The sequence below is a fragment of the Chrysochloris asiatica genome, unplaced genomic scaffold, assembly GCF_000296735.1.
Source record: "Chrysochloris asiatica unplaced genomic scaffold, ChrAsi1.0 scaffold00056, whole genome shotgun sequence".
Classification (NCBI taxonomy): Eukaryota; Metazoa; Chordata; class Mammalia; order Afrosoricida; family Chrysochloridae; genus Chrysochloris; species Chrysochloris asiatica.
In genome coordinates this window covers 4663436-4686451 of record NW_006408574.1, presented here as the reverse complement: position 1 = coordinate 4686451, position 23016 = coordinate 4663436, and the positions used below count along the sequence as shown (strand labels likewise).

The 23016-nt window shown below is 52.2% G+C and overlaps 3 protein-coding genes across 3 annotated transcripts; 1 reads left to right on the top strand and 2 right to left on the bottom strand.

Moving 5' to 3' along the window:
• Positions 1 to 11386: 11386 nt before the first annotated feature.
• Positions 11387 to 19915, bottom strand: MED22 (mediator complex subunit 22). Its single transcript, XM_006863725.1, has 4 exons — positions 19905 to 19915; positions 13718 to 13845; positions 13075 to 13155; positions 11387 to 11608 (listed from the first exon to the last, which is right to left on the bottom strand). The coding sequence occupies exons 2-4, from the start codon at positions 13838 to 13840 to the stop codon at positions 11390 to 11392; spliced, it is 423 nt and encodes a 140-aa protein (XP_006863787.1). The 5' UTR covers positions 13841 to 13845; positions 19905 to 19915; the 3' UTR covers positions 11387 to 11389.
• Positions 14817 to 18383, top strand: RPL7A (ribosomal protein L7a). The gene is made up of 8 exons (XM_006863724.1): positions 14817 to 14843; positions 15299 to 15419; positions 16125 to 16274; positions 16511 to 16651; positions 16831 to 16910; positions 17113 to 17243; positions 17676 to 17745; positions 18243 to 18383. The coding sequence occupies exons 1-8, from the start codon at positions 14841 to 14843 to the stop codon at positions 18345 to 18347; spliced, it is 801 nt and encodes a 266-aa protein (XP_006863786.1). The 5' UTR covers positions 14817 to 14840; the 3' UTR covers positions 18348 to 18383.
• Positions 19025 to 22919, bottom strand: SURF1 (surfeit 1). The gene is made up of 9 exons (XM_006863830.1): positions 22863 to 22919; positions 22628 to 22679; positions 21728 to 21861; positions 21570 to 21652; positions 20433 to 20624; positions 19722 to 19794; positions 19473 to 19635; positions 19193 to 19274; positions 19025 to 19100 (listed from the first exon to the last, which is right to left on the bottom strand). The coding sequence occupies exons 1-9, from the start codon at positions 22917 to 22919 to the stop codon at positions 19025 to 19027; spliced, it is 912 nt and encodes a 303-aa protein (XP_006863892.1).
• Between the last annotated feature and the right edge of the window lie 97 nt (positions 22920 to 23016).

Genomic DNA, 23016 nt, shown 5'->3' with positions numbered 1-23016 from the left:
TAACCTCATATGGATGTGAAAGCTGGACAGTGAATAAGGAAGACCCTAGAAGAATTGATGCTTTTGAGTTATGGTGTTGGAGGAGAATATTTAAAGTGCCATGGGCTGCCAAAAGAACAGACAGATCTGTGTTGGAAGAAGTGCAGCCAGGGTATTCCCTGGAGGCCAAGATGTTGTGTGCCGTGGAGTGGATTCCAACCCATAGTGACCCTGTATAGGGTTTCCAAGGAGCAGCTGGTGAACTTGAACCACCGACCTTGCAGTGCAAATGACTTTGCAGTCTGATGCATTAGCCCACAGTGCCACATACTCCAGGATGGTCACATGTTATTTCTCATAATTCGGACATATTGTCAGAAGAGACTGCTTTCTGGCAAGGGCTAGCATGTTTGGTAAGGTGGAAGGTCAGAGAAGGAAAGGAAGACCCCCAGTGAGATGGATTGGCACAGTAGCAGCAGCAGTGGGCTCAAACATAGCAACAGTTGTGAGGTTGGCCCAGGATAGGGCAGTGTTTGGTTCTGTTGTGCTATGGGTCACTATGAGTCGGTACCGATTTGATGGCACCTAACAACAACGCGTATGATGTGCCTGTGTTGGTGCCTGAATTCTCAATCGGTCTGCAGAAGACTGCGGCCTACAATCAAAGCCCCACATCCTCCTTGAGGCTGACATTAGATGTAAACACCATCTAGCAAACACACTCTGACCACTGAACCACCGAAACCAGGGAGACACAGCTTTACAACCATGCCAGAGTGTTTATCACCACGCCCGGAACTAGCCCAGGAAGACCCTTTTCCCTCTCAGGACATGCCCCTTCATGGGAATTGGGCACCAGGGGTCACTTGGTTAAGGGCCATATCCACAGGGTCTCATGGCCAATTCTGGAAACGATTCTAACCTTCAGTAGTCTCCTTTCTGTCTCTCTTCCGTAGTCCAGCCTGCAGCTGTGACACAGATCTGTCTACAGGTGTGGTGACGATCCGTGGTGTCTGGTCCCTATAATGTTGACAAAGGCGATTCCTTTCCATGTCATTACAGCTTCATGCTACCTCTGCCTCTCTCATCCTAATGATCCATTTTTGTCCTTGTCTTGATCCTATTTAAGACTTAATAAAAGGGTCTCTATAAAATACATTTGAACTTGAGGTCTCTTCTCCCCTACAAGATACCAGATTTTGGGGAAGGCTAAGGAGAAAAGGAAGAAGATGGAAGGGGCTTGAAGTGGCAGGGAGGGAACTGGGTGTTCAGGGACGACCCAGCAGGGAAGATAGCTTTCACTCTGGAAAATATACTTGGTTCTTGATTAGAATTCACTGAGGGAGGTAGGAGGGGAGCGTCCACTAGCAGAGGTGGGGACCACCACCCTTCAACTCCTGAATACCAGAGTTACCAGCGCCCCCATACACCACCTGGTGTAAGTAGCCATCTGTGACATCCCACAAGGCTGGGAGGAGGAATTGGCAGTCAGCACTTGCCACTTCAAAAGGCTATTTGATGTGGAAACAAGAGATATCATTGCTGATGGCTGATGGATCTTGGCTGAAAGCAAAGAATATCAGAAAGATGTTTACCTGTGACTTACTGACTATGCAAAGGCTATCGATTTCATGGATCATGACAAGTGATGCACAACATTGCAAAGTATGAGTATTCCTGAATTGTGCTCATGAGGAATCTGTACCTGGACCAAAAGGCAGTTGTTCAAACAGAACATGGGAACACTGAATGGTTTGAAATTAAGATAGGTGTATGATAAAGTTGTAAGGAGCTCTGGTAGCGTAGTGGTTATGAATCGGGCTGCGAACCTCAAGGTTGGCAGTTCGAAACGACCAGCCGTTCCGCAGGAGAAAGATGAGGTTTCCTGCTCCCAATTAAGATTTATAGCCTCGTAAACCCTATACAGAGTCCCTATGGGTCGGAATCGACTCCATGGCACATAACATCAACAACATGATAAAGTTGTGTTCTTTCACCATACTTATTCAATTTGTATGCTGAGCAAATAATCCGAGAAGCTGGGTTACATGAAGAAAAAGATTGGCATCAGGATTGGAGGAAAACTCATTAACAACCTGCAATATGCAGATGATGCAACCTTGCTTGCTGAACATGAAGAGGACTTAAAACATTTACTGATGAAGATCAAAGAGCACAGCCTTCGGTATGGATTACATCTCAATGTAAAGAAAACAAAAATCCTCACCACTGGACCAATAAACAACTCTTATCAACGGAGAAAAGATTGAAGTTGTCAAACGCTTCATTGTTCTTGGATCAACTATCAACAATGTGTTAAGCAGGTTCCAGATGCCTATGGTAGAGCCAGCAGGTGGGACAGCTCCTGACTTGTTCTAGATAGTCCCCAGACCCATTCAGATTCCACCCTTAATTCCCATTTAGATGCCACCTTATTCCTGATCTGAGGGTGGGTGAGTAGGCAAGGGGGCAGGAAGGCAGTCTGTGTCCGAGGCAGAAGTTACTCAGTCCGCTGGCTGGTCCCACGGCACCACCGGGAAGTGCTGGCTCCCTTCAGAATAGGCTGTACAGGGTTCGGCACAAGATAGGGTGGTGTGGCCCAGGGTCCTTCTCCAAGTGGAGCTGCTGGTCCAGCATGGCTCTGCACAAGTCTGAGGACTGCCAGCATCTGCAAAGCCTGAAGCCGGTGAAGACACTCGCCCACTACAGCCTGCAGCCCTTCTAGCATGAGCAGACAGCAATGTGATGCTGCATCTGGTCTGTGTGGGCTACTGCCAGCTCATTCCGCAAGCACAGCTTCCTTCCCAACCCCTCTGGGCGTACCTTGCTGGTGTTGTTGTTCCCCCCCCCCCCCCCCCCCCAATGTGCTTGTCTGCCACTTGGTTGAGGTTTAGGCCCTGAGGATGGATTCTGTTCTGACCTGGTTTGGGGGTTGGGGGCGGGCAAGGGCTGAATTCTCGGGTTCCTCAAATCTCTTTTGGAAAATATTTTTATAATAATGAATTACTCTTCAAACACACAAATAAGGATGACTTCCGGCAAGATGGCGGACTAGGCATTTGCACTCCATGGCTCCTCTACAACAAAGATACAAGAGACCACAGAAAACACACAGACAAAAATCCTGGAAACCTGAACTTCAGAGTTAAAGTTAGAGACATGGATTGGGGGCTTGCTGAAAAGCAGAAGCTGAGGAATGGTAAGAGAGGGAAACTGAATGGCCGGCCACACATGGCACAACTGTCTTAAACTTTTGTGAGCAGTTTTGGCAACAGAAGGTGGCCTGGCAGAGCACATTTACAGAGGTGCTGGGAAAGGTGTGATTCCTCCTTCATCCTCACACTGCCTTGGTGACCAGAGGTGTGGCCAACAACTCCCCTCATCCAGCCCCAGTGCAGACTCTGCTCATTAAGCCATGTGGGTTTGAGCCAGGCCAGTGTGAGTCAGGGGCCAGGTGCCACATTAGTGCCCGGATTCAGGAGGGCTTGTCTCCAGGACAACAGAACCCACAAAGCTACTGGCTAGCATTAGTTTAGCAGAAACCTTAATAACCAGCCACCCTGCCCTCAGCTGTCCTGTGGTCCTAGCGGACTCTGAAACCAGCTCCATCAAAGGCCTCCACACACTACTTCTGGATGGAGTGCTGTAAACATAGCTAACACCAGGCCCCTGATAGGAGCTTCATGTGCTGTCACGTCCCTTTTGCTCTGACCTTGTGAGTTCATTGGCTGGCAGGAGCCCTTAGGGTTTCCTCCTCTCTGGGCCCAACAATGGCACTGGTGGGGTTTTTCCTTTCGTTGTTTCGTTTGTTCATTCTTTCTTCTCCTTCTCTTTCCATTCCTTTGAATTTTATCCTTTCTACCTCTGCTTTTGTCTTTCCTTTGTTTCTTATCTCTCATTTTCCTCTTCTTCATTTTCCCTTTTGATTTTTCTTTACAACTCTCTACTCTCTCTTTTCATCCTTCCTCTCCCTGGTTTTTCTAAGGTGTTTTCTTATTTCTTCCTTTTATTTTCGCTCTTATTTTTCTATTCTATAGCTCCATTTTCCTGATTCTCTTTTTAATTATTATATATACATCTATTTAAGGAGCTCTGGTAGTGTAGTGGTTACGAATCGGGCTGCTAACCTCACAGTCAGCAGTTCAAAACTACCAGCTGCTCCATGGGAGAAAGATTAGGCATCTTTATCTTCATCTGGCTGAGTTCTGGTCAGCTAGTCATTCAAGCTAGGTCAAATAGGGACTAGCTGCAAATTTGGGAGTTCATGCATGCCTCCCCACACGTCAGACCAGCTGGCTGCTACACTCTCGGCCTTGGTCCCCAGAAGTAGGTTAGTGCCCATGGGCTCATGAGTTTACACAACTCCCTGAAATTCAGACCAGTCATCCTTTCCTCTTCTTTCCCTCATCTCAAGGTCAACAGGTGTCAATGGAACGTGGCCAAACACAGCCCGTGTCTTCATTGCGGCATTTCCCCTACTTCCACTCGCAAGTAAACCCAGGTGGTCACCAGTGAGCATACTAGACACTCACAGATTCTCTTTGAGTCGCAGTCTGAGACGGTAGTTTTCCCCGATGGACTGACTTTTCTTGCCTTGATGCTGATAAAGCAAAAAGCTTGCTTGATATTCTAACAGCCAGACAGTGTGCTAGTCTTCTGCTGTTCTTTCAATAAGATTCTTCTGTTCTCCTAAAAATTCTGTATGTCTTTTCAAGGGGGAAGGTTCCATAGTATTTTTTCTTGTCATTGTTGGTGACTTGTTTATTTACTGTATTGTTTTCTTATGTTTGTATATTTGGGGGGCAGAGGAAATGTCTCCTCTTTCTTACCTGACAGGAGACAGCAACCGTGTCCACACAGTCCAGCCACAATTGTACCCACTGCAGCACAAGCTGCTGGACAAAAGCCAATACCAGCTCCTATATCACCTGATCAATTACAGACAGCAGCCAATACCAGCCTAACCCACCCAAAACTGAGGGGCATGAACGACAAAAGGAGAATGGTGAACACACTTCCATTCTCTAACTACACACACAGGAGACAGCTGGTGAGAGCCTAAGAACATATCAACATACAATCATCGTTTAAATACAACTCCACCATGCCCCAGAGACAACAGACAATTTTAACTCACACAAAGAAACAGGAGAGAATAGCTCAACCAAATGACCAAGATGCAGAGCCAGAAAGAAAAGGTAATGGAACAAATTGAAAAAGAATTCAAATGATATTTAGGTGCCTTCAAAGGTTGGACAGAAAGATCAAGGAAAGCCAGGAGAATGCAGAAAAAACTTTAGAAGAATTCAGGAAAACACTACAAGAACAAGCAGACAAATAAATGCAAAATTTGAAACAATACAAAACCTGCAACTAGAAATCTAGAAGATTAATACTAAGATCTCAGAAATGGACAGTACATTAAACAGGCAAAGGAGTAGATTTGAAATAACAGGAGCCTGAATTTGTGAGCTTCGAGAGAAATCTCTCAATACTAGTATGCTAGAATAACAATAAAAAAAAGAATGGAAAATTCTGAAGAAAGCCTAAGAGTTATGTGGGACACCATGAAGAGGAACAACTTACGGGTGACTGGAATTACAGAACAGGAAGAGAGAATAAATAGCACAAAGAAAATTGCCTTAAGAGTGGCTGGAAGAAAACTTCCCTAACACCACGAAAGATGAGAAGCCGAATGAACCCCAAACAGGATTGTTGTTGTTAAGTGCTGTCTAGTCGATTCCGACCCACAGCAACCCTGTATAGGGTTTCCAAGGAGCAGCTGGTTAGACCACCTAAAAAAATCACCAAGACATATCATAATAAAATTCTCCAAATCCAAAGACTAGGAAAGAATCCTGAGAGCAGCTCGGGAAAAGTAAAATTACCTACAAAGGAGAACCAATAGGACTAAACTCGGATTTCTCAACAGAAACCTTGCAGGCAAGAAGGCAATGGAATTTAGACTCCTGTCAACCTGGAGATGAGAGAGAGAAGAGGAAGGGCTGGTTGGTCTGAAGCTTGGGGAGACTTGAGATTTCCGGAGCCCATGGACACTGACCTAGCCATTGAGGGCTAGAGCTGAGAGTGAAGCGTCCAGCTGATATGAAGTGGGGGGAGATGCAAAAGAACCCTCAAACTTGCAGATAGTACTCATTTGACCTAACTTTGATGGTTATATGACCAGAGCTCAACTAGAGAAAGATAAAGACATTTGATAAAGAAAGCAAGTGTAAATTGCTACAATTTGATGAACTTGACCTATACTTATGGATGTAGTAGCTCAAAATACCAACTGAAAGGGGAATCTTCACATCAAGGACGAAACCTATCCCCTCGGGACACAGGGTTGATAGGGATGGGCAACTTAGACATTGGCTACCTAAAACGGGGAGGGGAGGGGGCTATAAAGGCACGAAGTGGCTGGCTTAGAAGTTTTCAAGAGGTAGTTTAGTTTTATAGCGTGTGGGGGAAGGTAGAATCCCCACTGAATAGGGTCTGGTGAAAGGAGATGGGGATAAGATTGTTATGATTCAATAGTGAGTAATTGTTATCATGACTAATGGCAATAGCCACAGCTATAAAAGTAGAAGTTTTGTAACATAAAGGGGGGAGTAGTTAATCTTACATTCCAGGAACTGAGGACCCTAGGCCCATCAAGGGAGAAGCAGCGACACCAGAGGTGGAGGCAGAGATGAGGACACACACAGAGAGAGGGAGCAGCTGAGGACTCTAGACTCATTGAAAGAGAAAGGCTGTATGCTGGAGGCCAGGAGGCAGGTTTGCAGAATGTGCCCTTTGGTTGTTTAAATGATTACATATTCCTGAGTGTTTTTGTGTACATCCCCTCAAAAGACAGGGAATAGAAGCAAATACTGTTAAATGATGATACATGGAGGGGATTGTAATCATTGCAATGAAACAAAATAAGATAGGATGAGTACAAAGCCAATGTTTCCCACATAAACTATCACTTAGTTCACAATAAAAGCTAAAGAAAAAAAGGCAATGGATTATCATATATAAAACTCTAAAAGAAAAGGATTACCAACCAAGAATCACATACCCAGCAAAGCTGTCCCTCAAATATTACAGTGAAATGAAGACATTTCCTGATAAACAGAAATGAAAGGAATTTGTAATGACCAGATCAACTTGGCAAAAACAAATGCTACAGGGTGTTCAACAATAACAGACAACAATCTAAGATGACCATTCATGACCCCACCATCCAGAACTCAATCCAGTTATAGAAGTATTTCAAGTAAAACAAACCTCCGAAACACGAGATCTCACTGTATAAGGAAGTCAGCGGTGAAGTAAACAGAGGGAGTAGTGTAGACACAGAACTTCCAAATAGCAAGGAAGCCAAGTAGACTTCAAGATACAACAGACTGTTTTAAACAGGAAAAATATTAATACATTACAGGGTCACCTCAAAGAAAAATAATACATCTGCACATCAAAATAAAAAAAGAGGAAAATCAGAAAGATTTAGTAAACGTTAACACAACAGAAATGAAAATGACAAGAAAACTCACAAAATGAACTCACATATAAAATTATGTGGAACAAAGCATCCAACAGCCCACAAAACAGCACACAGAAAAATGACAGCAATCAATTCACTGTTGTTGTTGTTAAGTTGTCTCCTAGTTGGTTCCGACCCATAGCGATCCTGTATAGGATTTTGAAGGAGCAGGTGGTGAGCTTGAACTGCCGAACTTGCAGTTCAAACGGCTCTGCAGTCAGGTGCATGAACCCACAGCACCACACCAGGACTCCAATCGATTCATACCTATTGATAATTATACTGAATGTAAATGAATTAAATGTACTAGTCAAGAGATATTAAGAGCAGAATGGGTAAGAAAACAGGATCCTTCAATACACTGTCTACAAGAGACACATCAAAAAAATGGAGACAGCCTAAATGCCCATCAACAGAATGGTTAAACAAACTTTGGTACATATACACAATGGAATACCACAGAATAATGACGAATCTGTAAAATATCTCACAACATGGATGAACCTGGAGGACATTACATTGAGTGAAATTAGTCAGACACAAAAGAACAAGTGTTGTATGAGACCAAAGTAAAAAGTTAAGAAAAGGTTTAAAAGAAACAATCTGTGGTGGTTGCTGGGGGGAGGGAGGGAAAATATTCATGGGCTAGAGGGTAGACACACGCTAACACGGGTGACAGGGCAGGTCATACACAAGAGAGAGGTTGGCAGAGGAGAGATGAAGTAGCAGGAGCCACAGGGAGGAATGCCAGAGCGAATGGGAATGAAGGGCACGGCTGTGCACTGCTGGTACATGGAGGGGATTGCAGTTATTGTAATGAAGCACACTATATGATTTGCTGAGTGTAAAAATGATGATATGCTTTGTAAAGCTCCAGTTAATTCACAATAGTTTCCAAAAAAACACACCAAAATACAAGGCGATAGTCCCTGAATGACAACTCCCCGTACTGAGGTGAGCAGGAGGACTTACAGAAGTCAAGCAGTTTCTGGAGTATTGAGTTGCTGACCCTTCCTTCTCCCAGAAACGGACTTCTGGAGGCTTCCAGGGTCTGGGCCAACCAGCCTTCTTCCTTGGATTACTTGAAGGCATGAGGCGCTGTCTCCCCTCTCATCAGTGGGGAAGAGGACCCTCAAGCAAAGGCAGGCATGGCTGATGGAGGTCTGCTGAGCTTCAGGGGTCGCAGGACCTGGGAGTGTTTCCTGGTAACCTGCTTTGTAGTCAGGGCCCCGGCATGGAGACTCCGGCTCAGTCCTGAGATCTGGGACCTGGGGCACTTGAAGCCCCTCTGAGCCCGAGTCCTGTGGCCCCAGGTGAAGGCAGCCCCAGCTCAGGAGAGGCGGGGAGGACCAGCCACCAGACCAGGTGCCCTGCACGACCTTGGCTGTAGCCTCACTCACTCCAGCCCTGCCCCAAGTCTGTTGCTGCACAGTCGGGGCCCACAGATTTCATATGGAAGGAATGACAGACAGGCTCTAGGAAAACTCGGGAGCCCATGGCTGCCCAGGCTGTGCTGGGGGAGCCCACAGTGTTCCCAGACTGTCTGGGGACGAGGAAGAAAAGGGAATCCCGGTAAGATGGTTGCACTGTTTTTATTAATTCAAGTCTCACGATACACCACCTGAACGGACAGGGCAGCACAGTGGGGGTGAACGTGCTCTGGCTCTGCCAGGATCCGTGGGTGCAGCTCAATACAGCAGGCCTGACCTGGGCAGCCCCCTACCCCAACACACAAACTGTGGAGTCGCCAACAGGATAATCCCCCAGAAGCATCCTCCAACCTGGGGGAGGCCGGGAGCAGAGCTGAGAGTAACTGGGAAGGACGTGCTACCCAGAAACATCTGGGGAACGAGTCGTCCCCAGCAGTTCTGGGTGACAGACTCCCAAGGGGGCTCTGTCCCCAGGCATTACCCAGTAGGGGCCTTTGTTTCTGAGAAGGTCGGGGACCCGGCAGGGAGCCCTGGAGGCTCAGGCATGCTCTGTGGGGCCAGGGGCTGCAGCCTGCAGAGGGCCAGTGCTGGGTTCTGGGGACACCTGCAGGGGCGCTGAGAGACCATCGGCAGGGTCCGAGTCTCGGTCCAGCCTCCAGTAAGCTTCGCACAGAGGGAGGTCGTTAGCTTCGCAGAGACACGAGCTTTTCCAGCACCAGAAGCCCCGGGAGAGACAGGTGCAGGCAGAGAGGGGAGCAGGCCAGGGAGAAAGCAAGACAGAGCAGACTTGAGAAAACAGAGACCCCCACCCAGGCCCTGCCTCTCATGCTCGGCTCCAGGCTAGCTGCACATCTACTGGGCCTCAAGGCCTCCCGGGGGGTGGGTACTAGGCCAGCCCCTCTCACAACTGCTGACTGTAGGCTTTCTGGGCCCCTGTACTTTGCTCCCCAAGAGCTGAGACTCCATCTAGTTTCTGGGTCTGCCTACTGGGGCTCAGCCTTCTGAGAAGGGTAAGAGGACAACAGCCCCCAGAGTCCCTGCTCCACTACAGCACCGCTGGACCATCTGCTGTGGGACCCCAGCCTCAGTTTCCCTCTCACTCACACTGTCAGCCTTCCGGGACTGCAGGGAAGACGAGGCCTAGCCTTTGAGAGGTGCTTGCTAGGTTTCACCTGCTCCTGCATTGTCCCTCCTGCTTGCTCTCGTCTCTGACGTTCTACCTCAGAAACACCTGACATCCAGAGGGAAGTGGAGAGAAAGACAGCGCCAGAAAGAGTAACACCAGGTGGAAGGTGGGTGAGCAGGCGGCGGCCGGGTGTTGGGGGTAGTAGCTCATGCAGGGAAGGAGTGCCTGACCATCAGTGGACTCCACTGTGAGGATAGCAGGGAGTGGCCAGGAGCTCGGCTCTGCTGAGCCCTGACCATCGATCGAAAGGGCAGACAAGGAATCTACCTACTCTGCCCCAGGAGACACCTGGGGGCGCGGGCCTCCCCATCCACCTCAACCCTCCAGTGATTAGTGGGGTAGCCCAGGCACATATTTTGGGAGGAGTGGCGAGGACATTGGGAGCTTGGGACTTAGGACTCTGGGTTGTGTTTCCGCTTTGCTGTGACACCTGGGGCAGGTTCCTTCCCTGCTCTGGCTCAGGATCTAGACAGTATCAGCTGCTCAAGGACTGAAACAAAGGTGAGGACATGAGGGTCTTCTGCAAAACCAAAAGGGGCTGGGGAGGGGGGGTCACGTCCCCTGAAGGGTCTGCAAGGGGTAGTGTGGGTCAGTTCCCCTAGCTTGCCCTAGCATGTAGGAGGCGCATGTCAATGTCTGCTGAGCTGGAGCCCTCGGGAATGTTCCAGAACTGGGCAGACCTTGGGGTGGCATAGAGTCCATCCAGAGCAGGGAGGGGGGCATGTGGGTTCTGGATGTCCAGGGCTACTCAGTGCAACCTCGCGCATTTTAAATCCACCGCCAGGAAGGAAGAGAGGCGTGCAAGCTGGCGCACCTGCTGGGCGCTGGGCTTTGTATCTGCTGGACTGAATCTTGATTTTCCGAGGCCTGCCCATCTCCAGCCTGTTTCCCCTCTGTACATAAGACATTGATTTCTCGGGACCCTTTGAGAAACGGTCTCAGGTTTCGGGATCTACATGGCCCTTGGAGGTCTTGCCCACAGCTGTGCCCATATGTGACCTGGCATGTAGCAGGGTTCAGAAAACAAGGCTGAGCTGAATGGAGACTGGCGGTCTGGGTGCCCAAGTCTGCTCCCATGGCCAGTCTCTGTTTGGGCTTTCCCGCTCCCTCCCAGGGCTGGCCAGCCTTCACATGGTAGGGCCCGGTGACATCCATCTAGGGAGCTGCAGCCCGGGCGTCTATGTCCAGCTCTGAAATGCAGGGTTTAGAGCAGAGCGCAGCCCCGGGAACTCCTGGTTGAGCTGCCCCTGGGCGCAGGCTGCTCTATCTGTACCTGGACGAGTAGAACTCCTCCTCCAGCTCGTAGAGGTCGATGGAGGCCTCATCGCGCAGAGCCACCAGCTTCCGGTCACACTCATCCTGCAACGCATGCAGCTGCTGGTTGCGCTGGTCGATGGCCTCGTTCACCGATGGGAAGTCATTGAGGATCAGGAACTGCTTGAGGTCGGACACCAGCTTCATCAGGGACTCGCCAGCTCGGACCTGTGTCGCCAGAACCAGAGCGGATGCGGGTGGGTGACAGTGATGCTCAGCTCAGAGCCTCAGCTGCCTCATCTGCAAAATGGGACTACAGAACTTGGGTTTGCCATGGGTGGAACTGAGTCCTGACCCCTGGCGTTGTGCACGTGACCCTATTGGAAGAGCTAGTCTTTGCAATTTTCAGTTCACACGAGATCATATTAGACACTGAGAAGAGCACAGGGATGGACACGGAGAAGACAGACCAGAGAGTGGACGGATGTAGCCACTGGAAGAGACCAGCTACCAGGAGCAAGGTCTGTGGTGTGAAATTTATCTCAGGAACCCTGGGAAACTAACAGAGTAGAAGGTCAGTTACAGGATGAGCCTGCTGGGAACCATTGGAACCTGCCTTCAGTTGGCCTCGGCTCCTGCTCACAGAAGCCCTGTCCTTTACACACCAGTCACGTGGGTTTGCTCAAACCCACTGGTAAAACCATCGTCCCTTAAGCTCCTGCCCTGCCGACAGTGGGTGGGGATCCCCAGAGACCTTTTCTGCATGTTTTCATCCATGTTACTGATCAAATTTATCCTCCTAAAATGTGCATCCACTTGGTTGGGCCATGATACTCAGGATTAACACCCTAGAGGTGAGGATTTAGAGCACCCGGGACCAGGACATCAGATCACAAAATGGAGGATAATTACATCATCATCCGGAGACTCATAAATCCTCACCTCTAGGGTGTTGATGGGCTTGTGGTGTTGTGCTGCAGGGCAGCGCAATGGACTGCAAGGTCTGCAGTTCAAGCTCACCAGCTGCTCCTCGGAAACCCTATACTCAACGGCACTTACCACCACCAACAGGATGTTCATGAAGGCCTTCTGTGGGACAAGCACTGGACTGCTAACTGCAAGGTTCAAACCCACCAGCCACTCCTCGGACACCTTATACAGGGTCTTTATGAGTCAGGAACGACTCAAAGGTGCGTGTAACGACAGTAGCAACAGTGACGTGACTGAGGCCGGATGCGATCTACAGGGTTAGGTGGTGTCTCCAGTCAATCTCCTTTGAGATAGCTGAGAGATTAAACAAGTGAGCAGAGGGAAGAGCGAGCTCGGACCACCAAGAAAGACGAGTCAGAAACACAGCCTGGGGTCCCTGCTGGCTCACACTGGAATTCCTTTCCCTGCATGGTGACTCTGGGGAGCCTCACGTCACACAGGCAGGTCCACCTCTCAACCACTTTCAGGGCTCAGTGCCCCGAGACAGTGTAGCTCCCACCCACATAAACAGCCCTCCCATGACGGCCCCCTAAGAGGTCCATCCCCACGCTCCGCTTCACAGCAGCCGAGGGTGAAACCAAGGCCTTGTTGGCCATGAAAGAAAGGAAGGGGACCAGCATCAGAGCCATGTGTATCCTATACCAAGTTCACTCAGGAACCCCCATATGTGCCTGGAGCCCACTGGGCCCTTCTGGCTGACTCACAATGTTGGCAGCTCGCACGTGCATCTCGTAATTATCCTGTTCACCCTGGGTGGCCCGGGACACCTGGGTCTCGTCCTCAATCTGGAAGGGGGGTGGCAAACAAGTAAGTCGAGGGTCAGCCTGCCCTGGTCACTGCTTTAAGACCCAGTGTCAGGCCCAGCGAAGCTGTTTCACACATGCTGGCTGCTATTGAGAGCTAACCTGCCCCATGCTGTTAGCCAGAGCAGGCTGACCACCCAAGGAGCCCTGGCAGTGCAATAGTTAAGTGCTCAGCAGCTAACCCAAAGGTTGACAGTTCAAACATACCCAGCGGCTCTGCAGGAGAAAGACCTAGCCATCTGCTCCCGTAAAGATTAAAACCAAACAACTGCATTGTAATCTGACTCGCAGTAACTCTATGGGACAGGGTGTCTGAGGCTGTAGATCTTTACAGGAGCATACAGCCTCTAGGTTCTCGGGAGGCGCGGCTGTGGGTTTGAACCGCCAATCTTGTGGTTAGCATCCCTATGTTTACCCCACAGCGCCACCAGGGCTCCCTTGTAGATTACAGTCTAGGAATGGCCACTTGGACTCACCATCACCCTTGGTCTCCCAGAGCCAGGGCCGGCAGGCCCTCCCCTTCCCTTTCCCCCTCCCCGCCCACCTTGGCGGTCTTGATGATTTCTGTGAAATTGTCCATGATGGACTTGACATCGTCCTTGAGCCGTTTGTTGTAAGACTGTAGCAACGTCTCTTTGCTCTGCGGCAGAGCTCTCTGCTGGGCCATGGGTCCTCCACACCTGGGACGCACAGCCGAGGGAAGACGTCTGAGTGTGGGCCCACTGCGGTCAACCTCAGCCATCTCTGAGCTGCCACCTTAGCTCAACTCATTCAATCATTCACTCACACACAGAGAAACACAACTGCAGGGACTGGCAACCCGGCCTCTTCCCTGGGCCAGCTCTCCCGGTACAAATTCAAAGGTCAGCCTCATACTAGGTGGACCCTGAGCGCCCTGCTCCCCGCTCCAAGCCAGACTTCTCAGGGCTGCGATGGGGTGTCCCTCAGGCCCCCCGGGCCTCGAGAGCGGCCTGGACAGCGCTCACAGCTCCTCCCCTCCAGCTTCTCGCTGGAGCTCCATGCCCGTCTCAGCAAGCAGCCGTATCCAGTCCTTCCCATTCCATGCACACACCTTGGATGCATTTTCTCCAGCCCACCCCGCCCCCTCCAGGGTGCTGGGCAGTGCTAGCTCCTGGAGGAGCCTGGCGACACAGCGGTGAAGCGTCTGACTGCTAATCTAAAAGTTGGTGGTTTGAACCCAGGGACGGGAGGCTTGGAGATGTGCTTCCGTAAAGACTGGCAGTCTCGGGAGCCTTGTGGGGCAGTTCTCTGTCCTATGCGGTCGCTATGAGTAGAGCCACCAGGTAACTCCAGGGCTAATACTGGGTTCATGTTCTCGGGGCTCCGCGGTAGGGGGGTCTGGTGGGGGCGTCGGGCGAGAGGCCGCTTGGCATCTCTTCCGAGAGAGCTCCCGTCTACACCGCCCGCCTTCGGCACAACCAAATGCTTGGATCCCACCGCTCAGGGTCCGCCCTTACCAGGCTTACTCCACCACCCGGGCGGCGAGCTCCTACGTCCCTTTCCGGCCGCTAAGCTTCCGGCAGGCGCAAAGCGCTATTTTCTCTTTAAATCCAAAATCCCGCGCAGACACCAAATCTCGCGATCTCCGAGGTTACCTACAAATTACCCACAATTCCTTCTCTTTCTCTCTGATCCATCCGCCCAAGATGGTGAGTGAATGTGGCGCCTATGTTGCCCCGACTGGTCTGGCGCTATCCGCCGCCATCCTCCTCGAGGCGTACCCCCATGGGGTCCCCTTCTCTGATCGGTGGCGGGGGAGCCCCGCGAGACCTGGCGCGTGAGCTTCGGGCTGGGATCGCGGGTCGCCCCGGCGGCAGGGAAAAGGATGCGGGTGCGGTGGCCCCCGCTCGGCGGCGAGGGAGGGGGGACTGGAGCGCAGCGCCGCTGTGCGGACTCGGGCGGCCAGGGTCGCCGCCGTCGCGGCCAAGGACGCGGGGCCCCCGGATCTTCGGGACGCAGAGCAGGGCGTCCGGCTGGGGGTGGGCCGGTGCGGATGATGACGGGCGTTTGCCGTCGGCTTCCTGCCACCGAGACGACGATGCACGAGGGCTGGGGAGCTGGTGGGGCGCAGGCGCGGCGCTGAGCGCCTTTCCTCCTCGCGCAGCCGAAGGGAAAGAAGGCCAAGGGGAAGAAGGTGGCGCCGGCGCCTGCCGTTGTCAAGAAGCAGGAGGCCAAGAAGGTGGTGAATCCTCTGTTTGAGAAAAGGCCCAAGAACTTCGGTATCGGTGAGTCGGGAAGAAAGGGCTGGTATGTCGGTTTCCGAGGAGCGGCCTGGGGACTTGAACCGCTGACCTCGGTGGTAGAGTGCATTGCTTACCCCACTGCCACGAGGCCTCGTTCCTTGAAATGTTCACGGCGCTGTGGGCCTTAGTGGTTTAGAGTCGGGCTGCGGTGCTGCGAGGTTATAATGCTTTCCATTCCGCGGGACGGCTGCTGGATTCAAACTGCTGACCTTGTGCTTATCAGTTCAGTGCTCAGCTCGCGGTGCTACCAGGGCGCCTTAGTGGTTAAGGGCCCGACAACTGTGTGCTGTCTCGGCGGGTTTCCTAGTCACCCGGCATAGGGTTTTAAAGGCTATAAAAGCTGGTGGGTGGATTCAAACTGCTGACCCTGTGGTTCCTGACCCAAGTAACCTACTCTTGGAAATTGGGGCGTGGGATGGAGCGGCCCTTCCTAGCAGCAGCGTCCCTTCAGTTGGATGCAGTGCTGGGGGGGTGTCTCTTGACTGCTGATGAGGGGAGGCACTGGACGCCCCCCAGGACAGAGGTGTCTGGGTGCAGATGATGTGAAAGAATATTTGCTATCTGAGTGCGGTGATGTCACTCAAACCACCAAGATCGCTGATGCACTGAGACCCTCTCCCAGTGGCCCCAGACCTAACAGTGGAGAGGCGGCTGAACCCACTCATTGCGCCGTCTAATACTTTACAGGACAGGACATCCAACCCAAAAGGGACCTCACCCGCTTTGTCAAATGGCCCCGCTACATCCGGCTGCAGCGGCAACGGGCTATTCTCTACAAACGGCTGAAAGTCCCCCCTGCCATTAACCAGTTCACCCAGGCCTTGGACCGCCAGACAGGTGGGTTTGATACAGAGCCACCACTTGGACTGTGAGGAACACTGAGGCCGTTTGAACTGACTGGGTATTATCAGGAGGTTAGGTTTGGAACCTGGGAGTCTTTGTTGTGTTCTGCATGTCGGGTGCATAGGGAGCCATCGCAGTAGGGACTGCTCCCAGGGGAGGACAGGTAGCAAGATAGGATGGCAACGTGGGGCACAAGACAGACGACAGACTAAGGACCTTGTTTTGTCCAGCCACTCAGCTGCTGAAGCTGGCCCACAAGTACCGGCCGGAGACGAAGCAGGAGAAGAAGCAGAGGCTGCTGGCCCGAGCTGAAAAGAAGGCGGCTGGCAAAGGGGACGTCCCCACCAAGAGGCCCCCTGTTCTGCGTGCTGGTGAGTGGGCCTCCCTGAGGGATGGGCAGGGGGTCTGCTGTGGCAGTGATGACAGTGACTTCTCCCGAAACCACCATGAGGGCAGAATTGAGCTTTTTAACACTGAGTCACAGCCGAGCCCCCTGCAGCTGAGTGGGCCGAGCCGCGACCCCCTTGTGCTCATGGCGCCTGTGTTGCAGGGGTGAACTCTGTTACCACTCTGGTGGAGAACAAGAAGGCCCAGCTGGTGGTCATCGCACACGACGTGGACCCCATCGAGGTGCGTGGCTTGTCGTGACGTGGTGCCAACCAACCAGCGACCCACAGTGGCTCTCGCTGTGATGTCACTTTAGCCCTGAATTAACCCTTGAAGTGCAAACACAATGAGCTTTTTAACCCTGAGCCAGAGCTGCCAGAGCACCCAATTCAATGGTCACTTTGGGTTGATAGGCATTCTTCATCGTACTGGCCTTGTCTTCTAGCTGGTCGTTTTCCTGCCGGCCTTGTGTCGTAAAATGGGAGTTCCCTACTGCATCATCAAGGGGAAGGCCCGGCTGGGACGCCTGGTCCACAGGAAGACTTGCACCACTGTGGCCTTCACGCAGGTGAACTCGTAAGTTGAGGGACCCTATCCCAGGCTCTGTTAAGGATCCAGGGGGGGTGTTTGTTAAGTGCCGTTGAGTCACCTGTGACCCTGTATAGGGTTTCTAAGGAGCAGCTGATGAGCTTGAACCACCAACCTTGCCGTTCAAACCGCTTTGCAGTCTGGCGCATTAACCCACAGGGCCACACCAGGACTCCGTGGGGATTGGGTGGGAACACTGAAATCATTGGGTAGGATTTCTGAGAGGTGGTCTGAGTGATAACTTGACCTTTTGCCAATGATGGTTAAGAATTTCTTCACCTGAATAAACGATGTGGTCAGATTTTATCTGAGGCAAAAAAGGCTTGTTTGGTGCAAAATATGACATTGCTCCTGCTTTCTAGACAAGTTAGCTGGGGGATAAATGCGGTGGGTCCCATATTCTCATCTTTTTTCTCTTAGGGAAGACAAAGGAGCTCTGGCTAAGCTGGTAGAAGCCATCAGGACCAATTACAACGACAGATATGACGAGGTGAGATGGCTTGTCACATGAAATCCCACTTGGCAGTTTTTTTTTTACCAAAGACTGGCTGACCTGCAGGACACATTGCTGTCACTGAGACCTTTAAGTCTCTACAGAAGCAGCCAGCCTTGCCTTTTCTTCTGGCCGTGGCTGTAGGTATGAATCAAGTCAGTTCCAACCCATAGCAATCATGTACAGGGTTTCCTAGGAGCAACTGATAGGTTTGAACTGCTGACCTAAGTTGGTGGTTCACACCAGGATCCCACCAAGTGCAACAGCTTGACTAGCATATCCCAAGGGCCCTGGGGGGATTGTTGTTAAGTGCCGTCGAGTTGGTTCCGACCCATAGCGACCCTGTACAGGGTTTCCGAGGCTGTAAATATTTACGGGAGCAGAAAGCCTCTTTCTCCTGCAGAGCAGCTGGTAGTTTCGAACTACTGACCTTGCGGTTCACAGCCTGATTTCATAAGAAGCTAACCAACCAACCAACCACCTTCTCTTTTCAGATCCGACGTCACTGGGGAGGCAACGTCCTGGGTCCAAAATCAGTGGCTCGCATTGCCAAGCTGGAAAAGGCAAAGGCCAAAGAACTGGCTACCAAATTGGGCTAATGTGTACGCGGCTGGTTTCTCTGTACATATAAATAAATTCCTTCTTGAGCTCCTGTCTGGGTTGTCAGATAAATGATGTCTGTAAGGTGTGAAGTGGGGTCTGTTAAGTTGGGGGTTTGGGAAAGCTCAGAAAGTGGTGTGTGCTGTCAGGTTGGTGCTGGTGAATCCAGGGTGGCTGAATTTACATCAACATGGGTTGTCCTAGGGGTGGGGGGGCTGGTGAGTTTGAGCCACTGGCCTTGCATCTAGCAGTCCAATGCTTAATCATACAGTGAAAACACCAAGTACTGAAATGGTGTGCTCACAAAACCAAGTCAGGTGAAATAAAAGTTTGAGTCTGACAGCGATCCTGTTTTAGAGGAGCAGCTGGTGAGTTTGAACCACCAATGTTCCCCCTAGGGATTAAGTGCCTTTTCAAGTCAGTTGGACTCAGGGACCTGATAAGGAGTGGCCAGTAGGCTTGAGATGAGTGCCTCCCAGGCACAGAAAACAATTTTTTTATCAACTGGTGTTCACACCTCCATCCCCTCTCAGTCGTCCACTGCTTGTCATGGAACTGATGTGCCCCCACTGTGTTGTGTAGCTATAAACAAAGGCTCTGTGTGCACCCACGAGCAAGCTTTATTTATCCCACAAGCCCCACCATTGAAGTAAGGGACTGCAGACAATTACGATGACTACCTCAAGCTGATGGGTGTCCAGCGCAGGAATTTCTTGCCCCACAGGTATGCTGTGGCTGCACAGAGGCCGTACCTGGGGTGGGGAGAGGCAGCTGTGTCACTGAGAGGGAGGACTTGCAGTGGGGGGTGATTAGTGGACCTTGGACCTAGGACCTAGGCACTCACCAGGTAATGATGTACTGTAAGTGATCATTCCTCAGTGTGACCCTCGTCTGGCCCCCAATGGGTCCTCCAGGGACAGTGCTCTCTGTAAGGACAGTGTAGCAGCCTCAGGGCCCCCTCCAAGGTGCTTCACTGAGGTGGCCCTGCCCCATCTGTCTGTCGGTCTGTCTGTCCTTGCATTCCTGCTACGTTCAGTATTGAGCAGGGCCAGTTCCAGAGGTAAGCAGTCACCCCACCCCACAAAGACAGGCTGGATCTGGAAACTGGGCTGGTCCCAACGTACTGAAGTCGGCATCGATGAAGATGGGCTCAGAGCCCGTCACACTGGCCATGGCCTCCAGGTCCCGGTAATACCAATGGTTTCTCTCAGGATTGTTCTTGGGAACAAATGGTTTTCTGGGTTCTGTCAGCCGCACCATCCCCACAAGGTCCACTTCCTCCTTGATCTGTCAAAGGGGCGGAAGCAGTCAAGACAAGGGGTGGGGGTAAGGGACACTGGTAACACTGGACATTGCATGGGGGTGGCCCTTACCTGGCCCTTCTGTCTGGTGTCTGGGTTCACCTTCCTCCTGGGGACAAACCCCCGGTTTACCAGGATAGTGGTTCTAGAATAACAACCGCAAGACTTGGTCTGGGGAGTCTAACTTGGAGAAGGATGACGAGACAGCCCATCCTAGAGGCCTGTGGGAGGACAAGTGTCTCTAGGATGGACCACAGCCTCAAGGAATAACCATCCCTGGAGGGCCGTGACCACCTGTGCCGCCTGTGTCTGAGCTGGTGGACAGTCCCTCCTATGGAGTTGTGGCTCACACCCCACCAACTGGTCTTCCTGTCTCAGTGTGACTCCGGCCAGCTGGCAAGCACACAGCCACCTTGACACCACATTCGGGGTTCACAATGCAGGCTGGGAGCTGAACCCGGAGGGCTGGGGCTTTCATGAGTCCAGGGTCATGGGCATTTCCTTTGCCTGGGTGTGAATGCTCCCTCCTGTCACTCAAGTTTTACCCCAGAGGCTTTCTCTGGCCTCTCTGGACAGTCTGAGTTCCTCTTGCTGGTGCCCTATTACCCAGCCCCTTAACAACTTATTTACGACTTGTTCCCTGACAAACAAATTGCCCAAAGGTTAGGCTGCTTAACCACTATCAGAATTCGGGATTTCAGATGGAGGCCTTATTGAGGTTGGGGGTTGAGGAAGGCCAGCGGGGGGACTAGGATGGTCTGACCTGGGACCCCTCCTACTCACCCCAGCTCAGAGCAGTGGAAGGGGGTGATGACATAGGCACCACTCTCGGCTGAGGATGAGATCCGGCCAGCCTCCCTGGCCTCCCGGGCTGGGTCCACCATAGTCCGGGGCATCATGTACAGCTCCTTCGAGTGGTCAAAGCGCCCCCTGACCTTCACTGGCCTGTACTCCAGACTGTTGAGTTCCACTGGGCTGGGGGGGGGGGAGGGGGAGCGAGAGCTGAGACCAAGCGAGGATCAGCAGGAATGCACCCCCAGACCCTGCTGGTAAAGACAGAACACAGGGTTCAGGGGGGCTGGGACTGCAGGGCGTGCCCTCTCATGGGGGTGGTCCCCAGCCCTGCTCTCTGATGCTATGTGGGAATGCAGGTCTCTGCTGCCAGTCTCAAATTAGCTAAAAACGGGAAAACCCGTGTGGACGTTTTATGCACTATGAATCCAATGTTGTTGTTGTTATGTGCCGTGGAGTCAGTTCCAACTCACAGCTACCCTGTACAGGGTTTCCGAGGCTGTAAATCTTTACGGGAGCAGAAAGTCTCATCTTTCTCCCGTGGAACAGCTGGTAGTTTTAAACTGCTGACCTTGTGGTTTGCAGCCTGATTCCACTATGCTACCAGAGCTCCTTATGAATCCAATGTTGTTGTTGTTGTTGTTGTTAAGTGCCATCGAGTCGGGTCCGACCCATAGCGACCCTGTACAGGGTTTCCGAGGGTGTTGTAAATCTTTACGGGAGTAGAAAGCCTCATCTTTCTCCCGCGGAGCGACTGGTAGTTTCGAACCGCTGACCTTAAGGTTCACAGCCCGATTCGTAACCACTACGCTACCAGAGCTCGGGCCTGCAAATGAGGTGAGGGGCAAGGGACAGCAGATTCACTTGGGGCACTTTTTAAACTACCTCTCTGTCCACCCCTCTCCCCTGCAGCTAAGTACCCTGCTCTAGAAGGCTCTCAGCCCAGGGAGGGGCCTTCATCTCGAGAAAGGCTGAAAGCCAGGGCTAAGGGGCAGGGTACGTCCCACAGCTCCACAGGATGCCTAGGCTCCAACAGGAAACCCATACTAAAGATGTGGGGGGAGCCAGGGACGAACTGGCGAAGGCCCACTGAAGGGACGGAAGGCAGCCAAGCAGTCGCATACTCACTCTGCTGGCAGAGGGACAGGCTCAGCCATAACTCGAGATTCTAATTCCGCAATCAGCTTCAGCTTCCACTTCCGACGCTGGACCTGTGGACACAGATGCTGAGCAGACGGCAGCAGGCTGAGGGCTCCGAGGCAGCTGGGTGAGACAGCAGCCTTTACCTGCCATGTCCCCAAGCCAAAGGCAGTCACAGGGATAAGGAGCAGGAACCACTGGAGAAAGGACTCGTCCTCCCTTTTGGTGGCAGGTGCTTCTGCTGTGGAACCGCCACACCTGCTTGGCTTCCAGGCCACCCCTAGAGGCAAGAGAGGTGGGTACTGCTGGCTTCCTACCACTGGCAGGGGTCAGAAACCCAGAAGCGTCAATTGGAGCAGCTGACTCCTCACCAACTCTCTGCCTGTCCCGCCTAAGAGAACACTGGACAGGAGCGAACAGGCCAAAATGGCAGACAAGCAGCACCAGCTCACCCCAGTACACTTAAACAAGACACAGGCTGCTCTTGGCTCTGCCACCACCCACGACCCTGAGCAACTCATGTGTCCTAAGATGCATCTGGTTTTCATTTCTTTGCTCAAGGAAACAACCAGTGGCCCCACCATGCCCGTGTGAAGGAACATCGTATCCATCCTCAGGGCTCGGAAAACACTTTCTTCCCGCACTCTCCCGCATGTGTGCTCACAGGGTGACCCGTGAGGGAGGCAGCAGTGCTGGACGGGACAGCAGTGTGCACTGGGTGTGTCACTCAACAGACAGCTGACACATGGAGCAAGTGATTTGCCCTCTCTCAGCCTTACTACTGTGACAGTGCTGACAGCGAGCCCTGGTGGCACACAGGTTAAGCACTCGGATGCTAATAAAAAGCTCTAGTGTGTCATACAGGGTCAGTGTGAGTTAGATCAACTCTAGAGAAGCCAGCAGCAACAGCCACACACAACCAAGACTCGGTTAAAATGCATTTCATAGACAACATCCTTTGTGGAATTGTCTCTTGTACTTCAGTCCCCTGGGGTCCCTTCAACCTGCAGGGAGGACACCTCAATCTCTCCCCACACACTCCTCACCTGGGCGCTGGGGGACCCCAAGGACGCTTCTTCCCACCGCACTGCCCAGGGCCTGCGGGAGCACAGAGGGACTAATGGAAACTCTTACCCAGCGCGCCACCCGCCTCCTACCCGGGACCCTACTCCCCCGCCCTGTGTGCCCCCCCTCCCCAGGGGCCCCCGCCCTGTGTGCCCCCCCTCCCTAGGGGCCCCCGCCCTCTGCACCCCTCCTCCCCGCTGTCTGCCCCTCGCGTACCCGGCCCGCACCCATCACGCGCAGCAGTCTCAGTCCCGCCAGCCACTGCGCCGCCATTGCCCCGGCAGCAGGCAAACACATCCGGGACGCAGACGTATCTACTTCCGGGGCGCCGCGGAGGTCGTAACGCCTGTGTGCGCGACGCCGGCGACCG

What these genes read in the sequence shown, in the direction of transcription:
- SURF1 (XM_006863830.1), bottom strand. Translation starts at nt 22,919, where the DNA reads ATGGCGGCGCAGTGGCTGGCGGGACTGAGACTGCTGCGCGTGATGGGT. An exon ending in TGGGGTCCCCCAGCGCCCAG is followed by an intron (nt 21,862 to 22,627) that starts GTGAGGAGTGTG and finishes TCTTGCCTCTAG; the next exon opens with GGGTGGCCTGGAAGCCAAGC. An exon ending in TTACAGTACATCATTACCTG is followed by an intron (nt 19,101 to 19,192) that starts GTGAGTGCCTAG and finishes TCCCCACCCCAG; the next exon opens with GTACGGCCTCTGTGCAGCCA.
- RPL7A (XM_006863724.1), top strand. An exon ending in GCCTTCACGCAGGTGAACTC is followed by an intron (nt 17,244 to 17,675) that starts GTAAGTTGAGGG and finishes TTTTTCTCTTAG; the next exon opens with GGAAGACAAAGGAGCTCTGG. An exon ending in ACAACGACAGATATGACGAG is followed by an intron (nt 17,746 to 18,242) that starts GTGAGATGGCTT and finishes TTCTCTTTTCAG; the next exon opens with ATCCGACGTCACTGGGGAGG.
- MED22 (XM_006863725.1), bottom strand. Translation starts at nt 13,840, where the DNA reads ATGGCCCAGCAGAGAGCTCTGCCGCAGAGCAAAGAGACGTTGCTACAG. An exon ending in AAATCATCAAGACCGCCAAG is followed by an intron (nt 13,156 to 13,717) that starts GTGGGCGGGGAG and finishes CCCCCCTTCCAG; the next exon opens with ATTGAGGACGAGACCCAGGT. An exon ending in ACGTGCGAGCTGCCAACATT is followed by an intron (nt 11,609 to 13,074) that starts GTGAGTCAGCCA and finishes CTGGCGACACAG; the next exon opens with GTCCGAGCTGGCGAGTCCCT.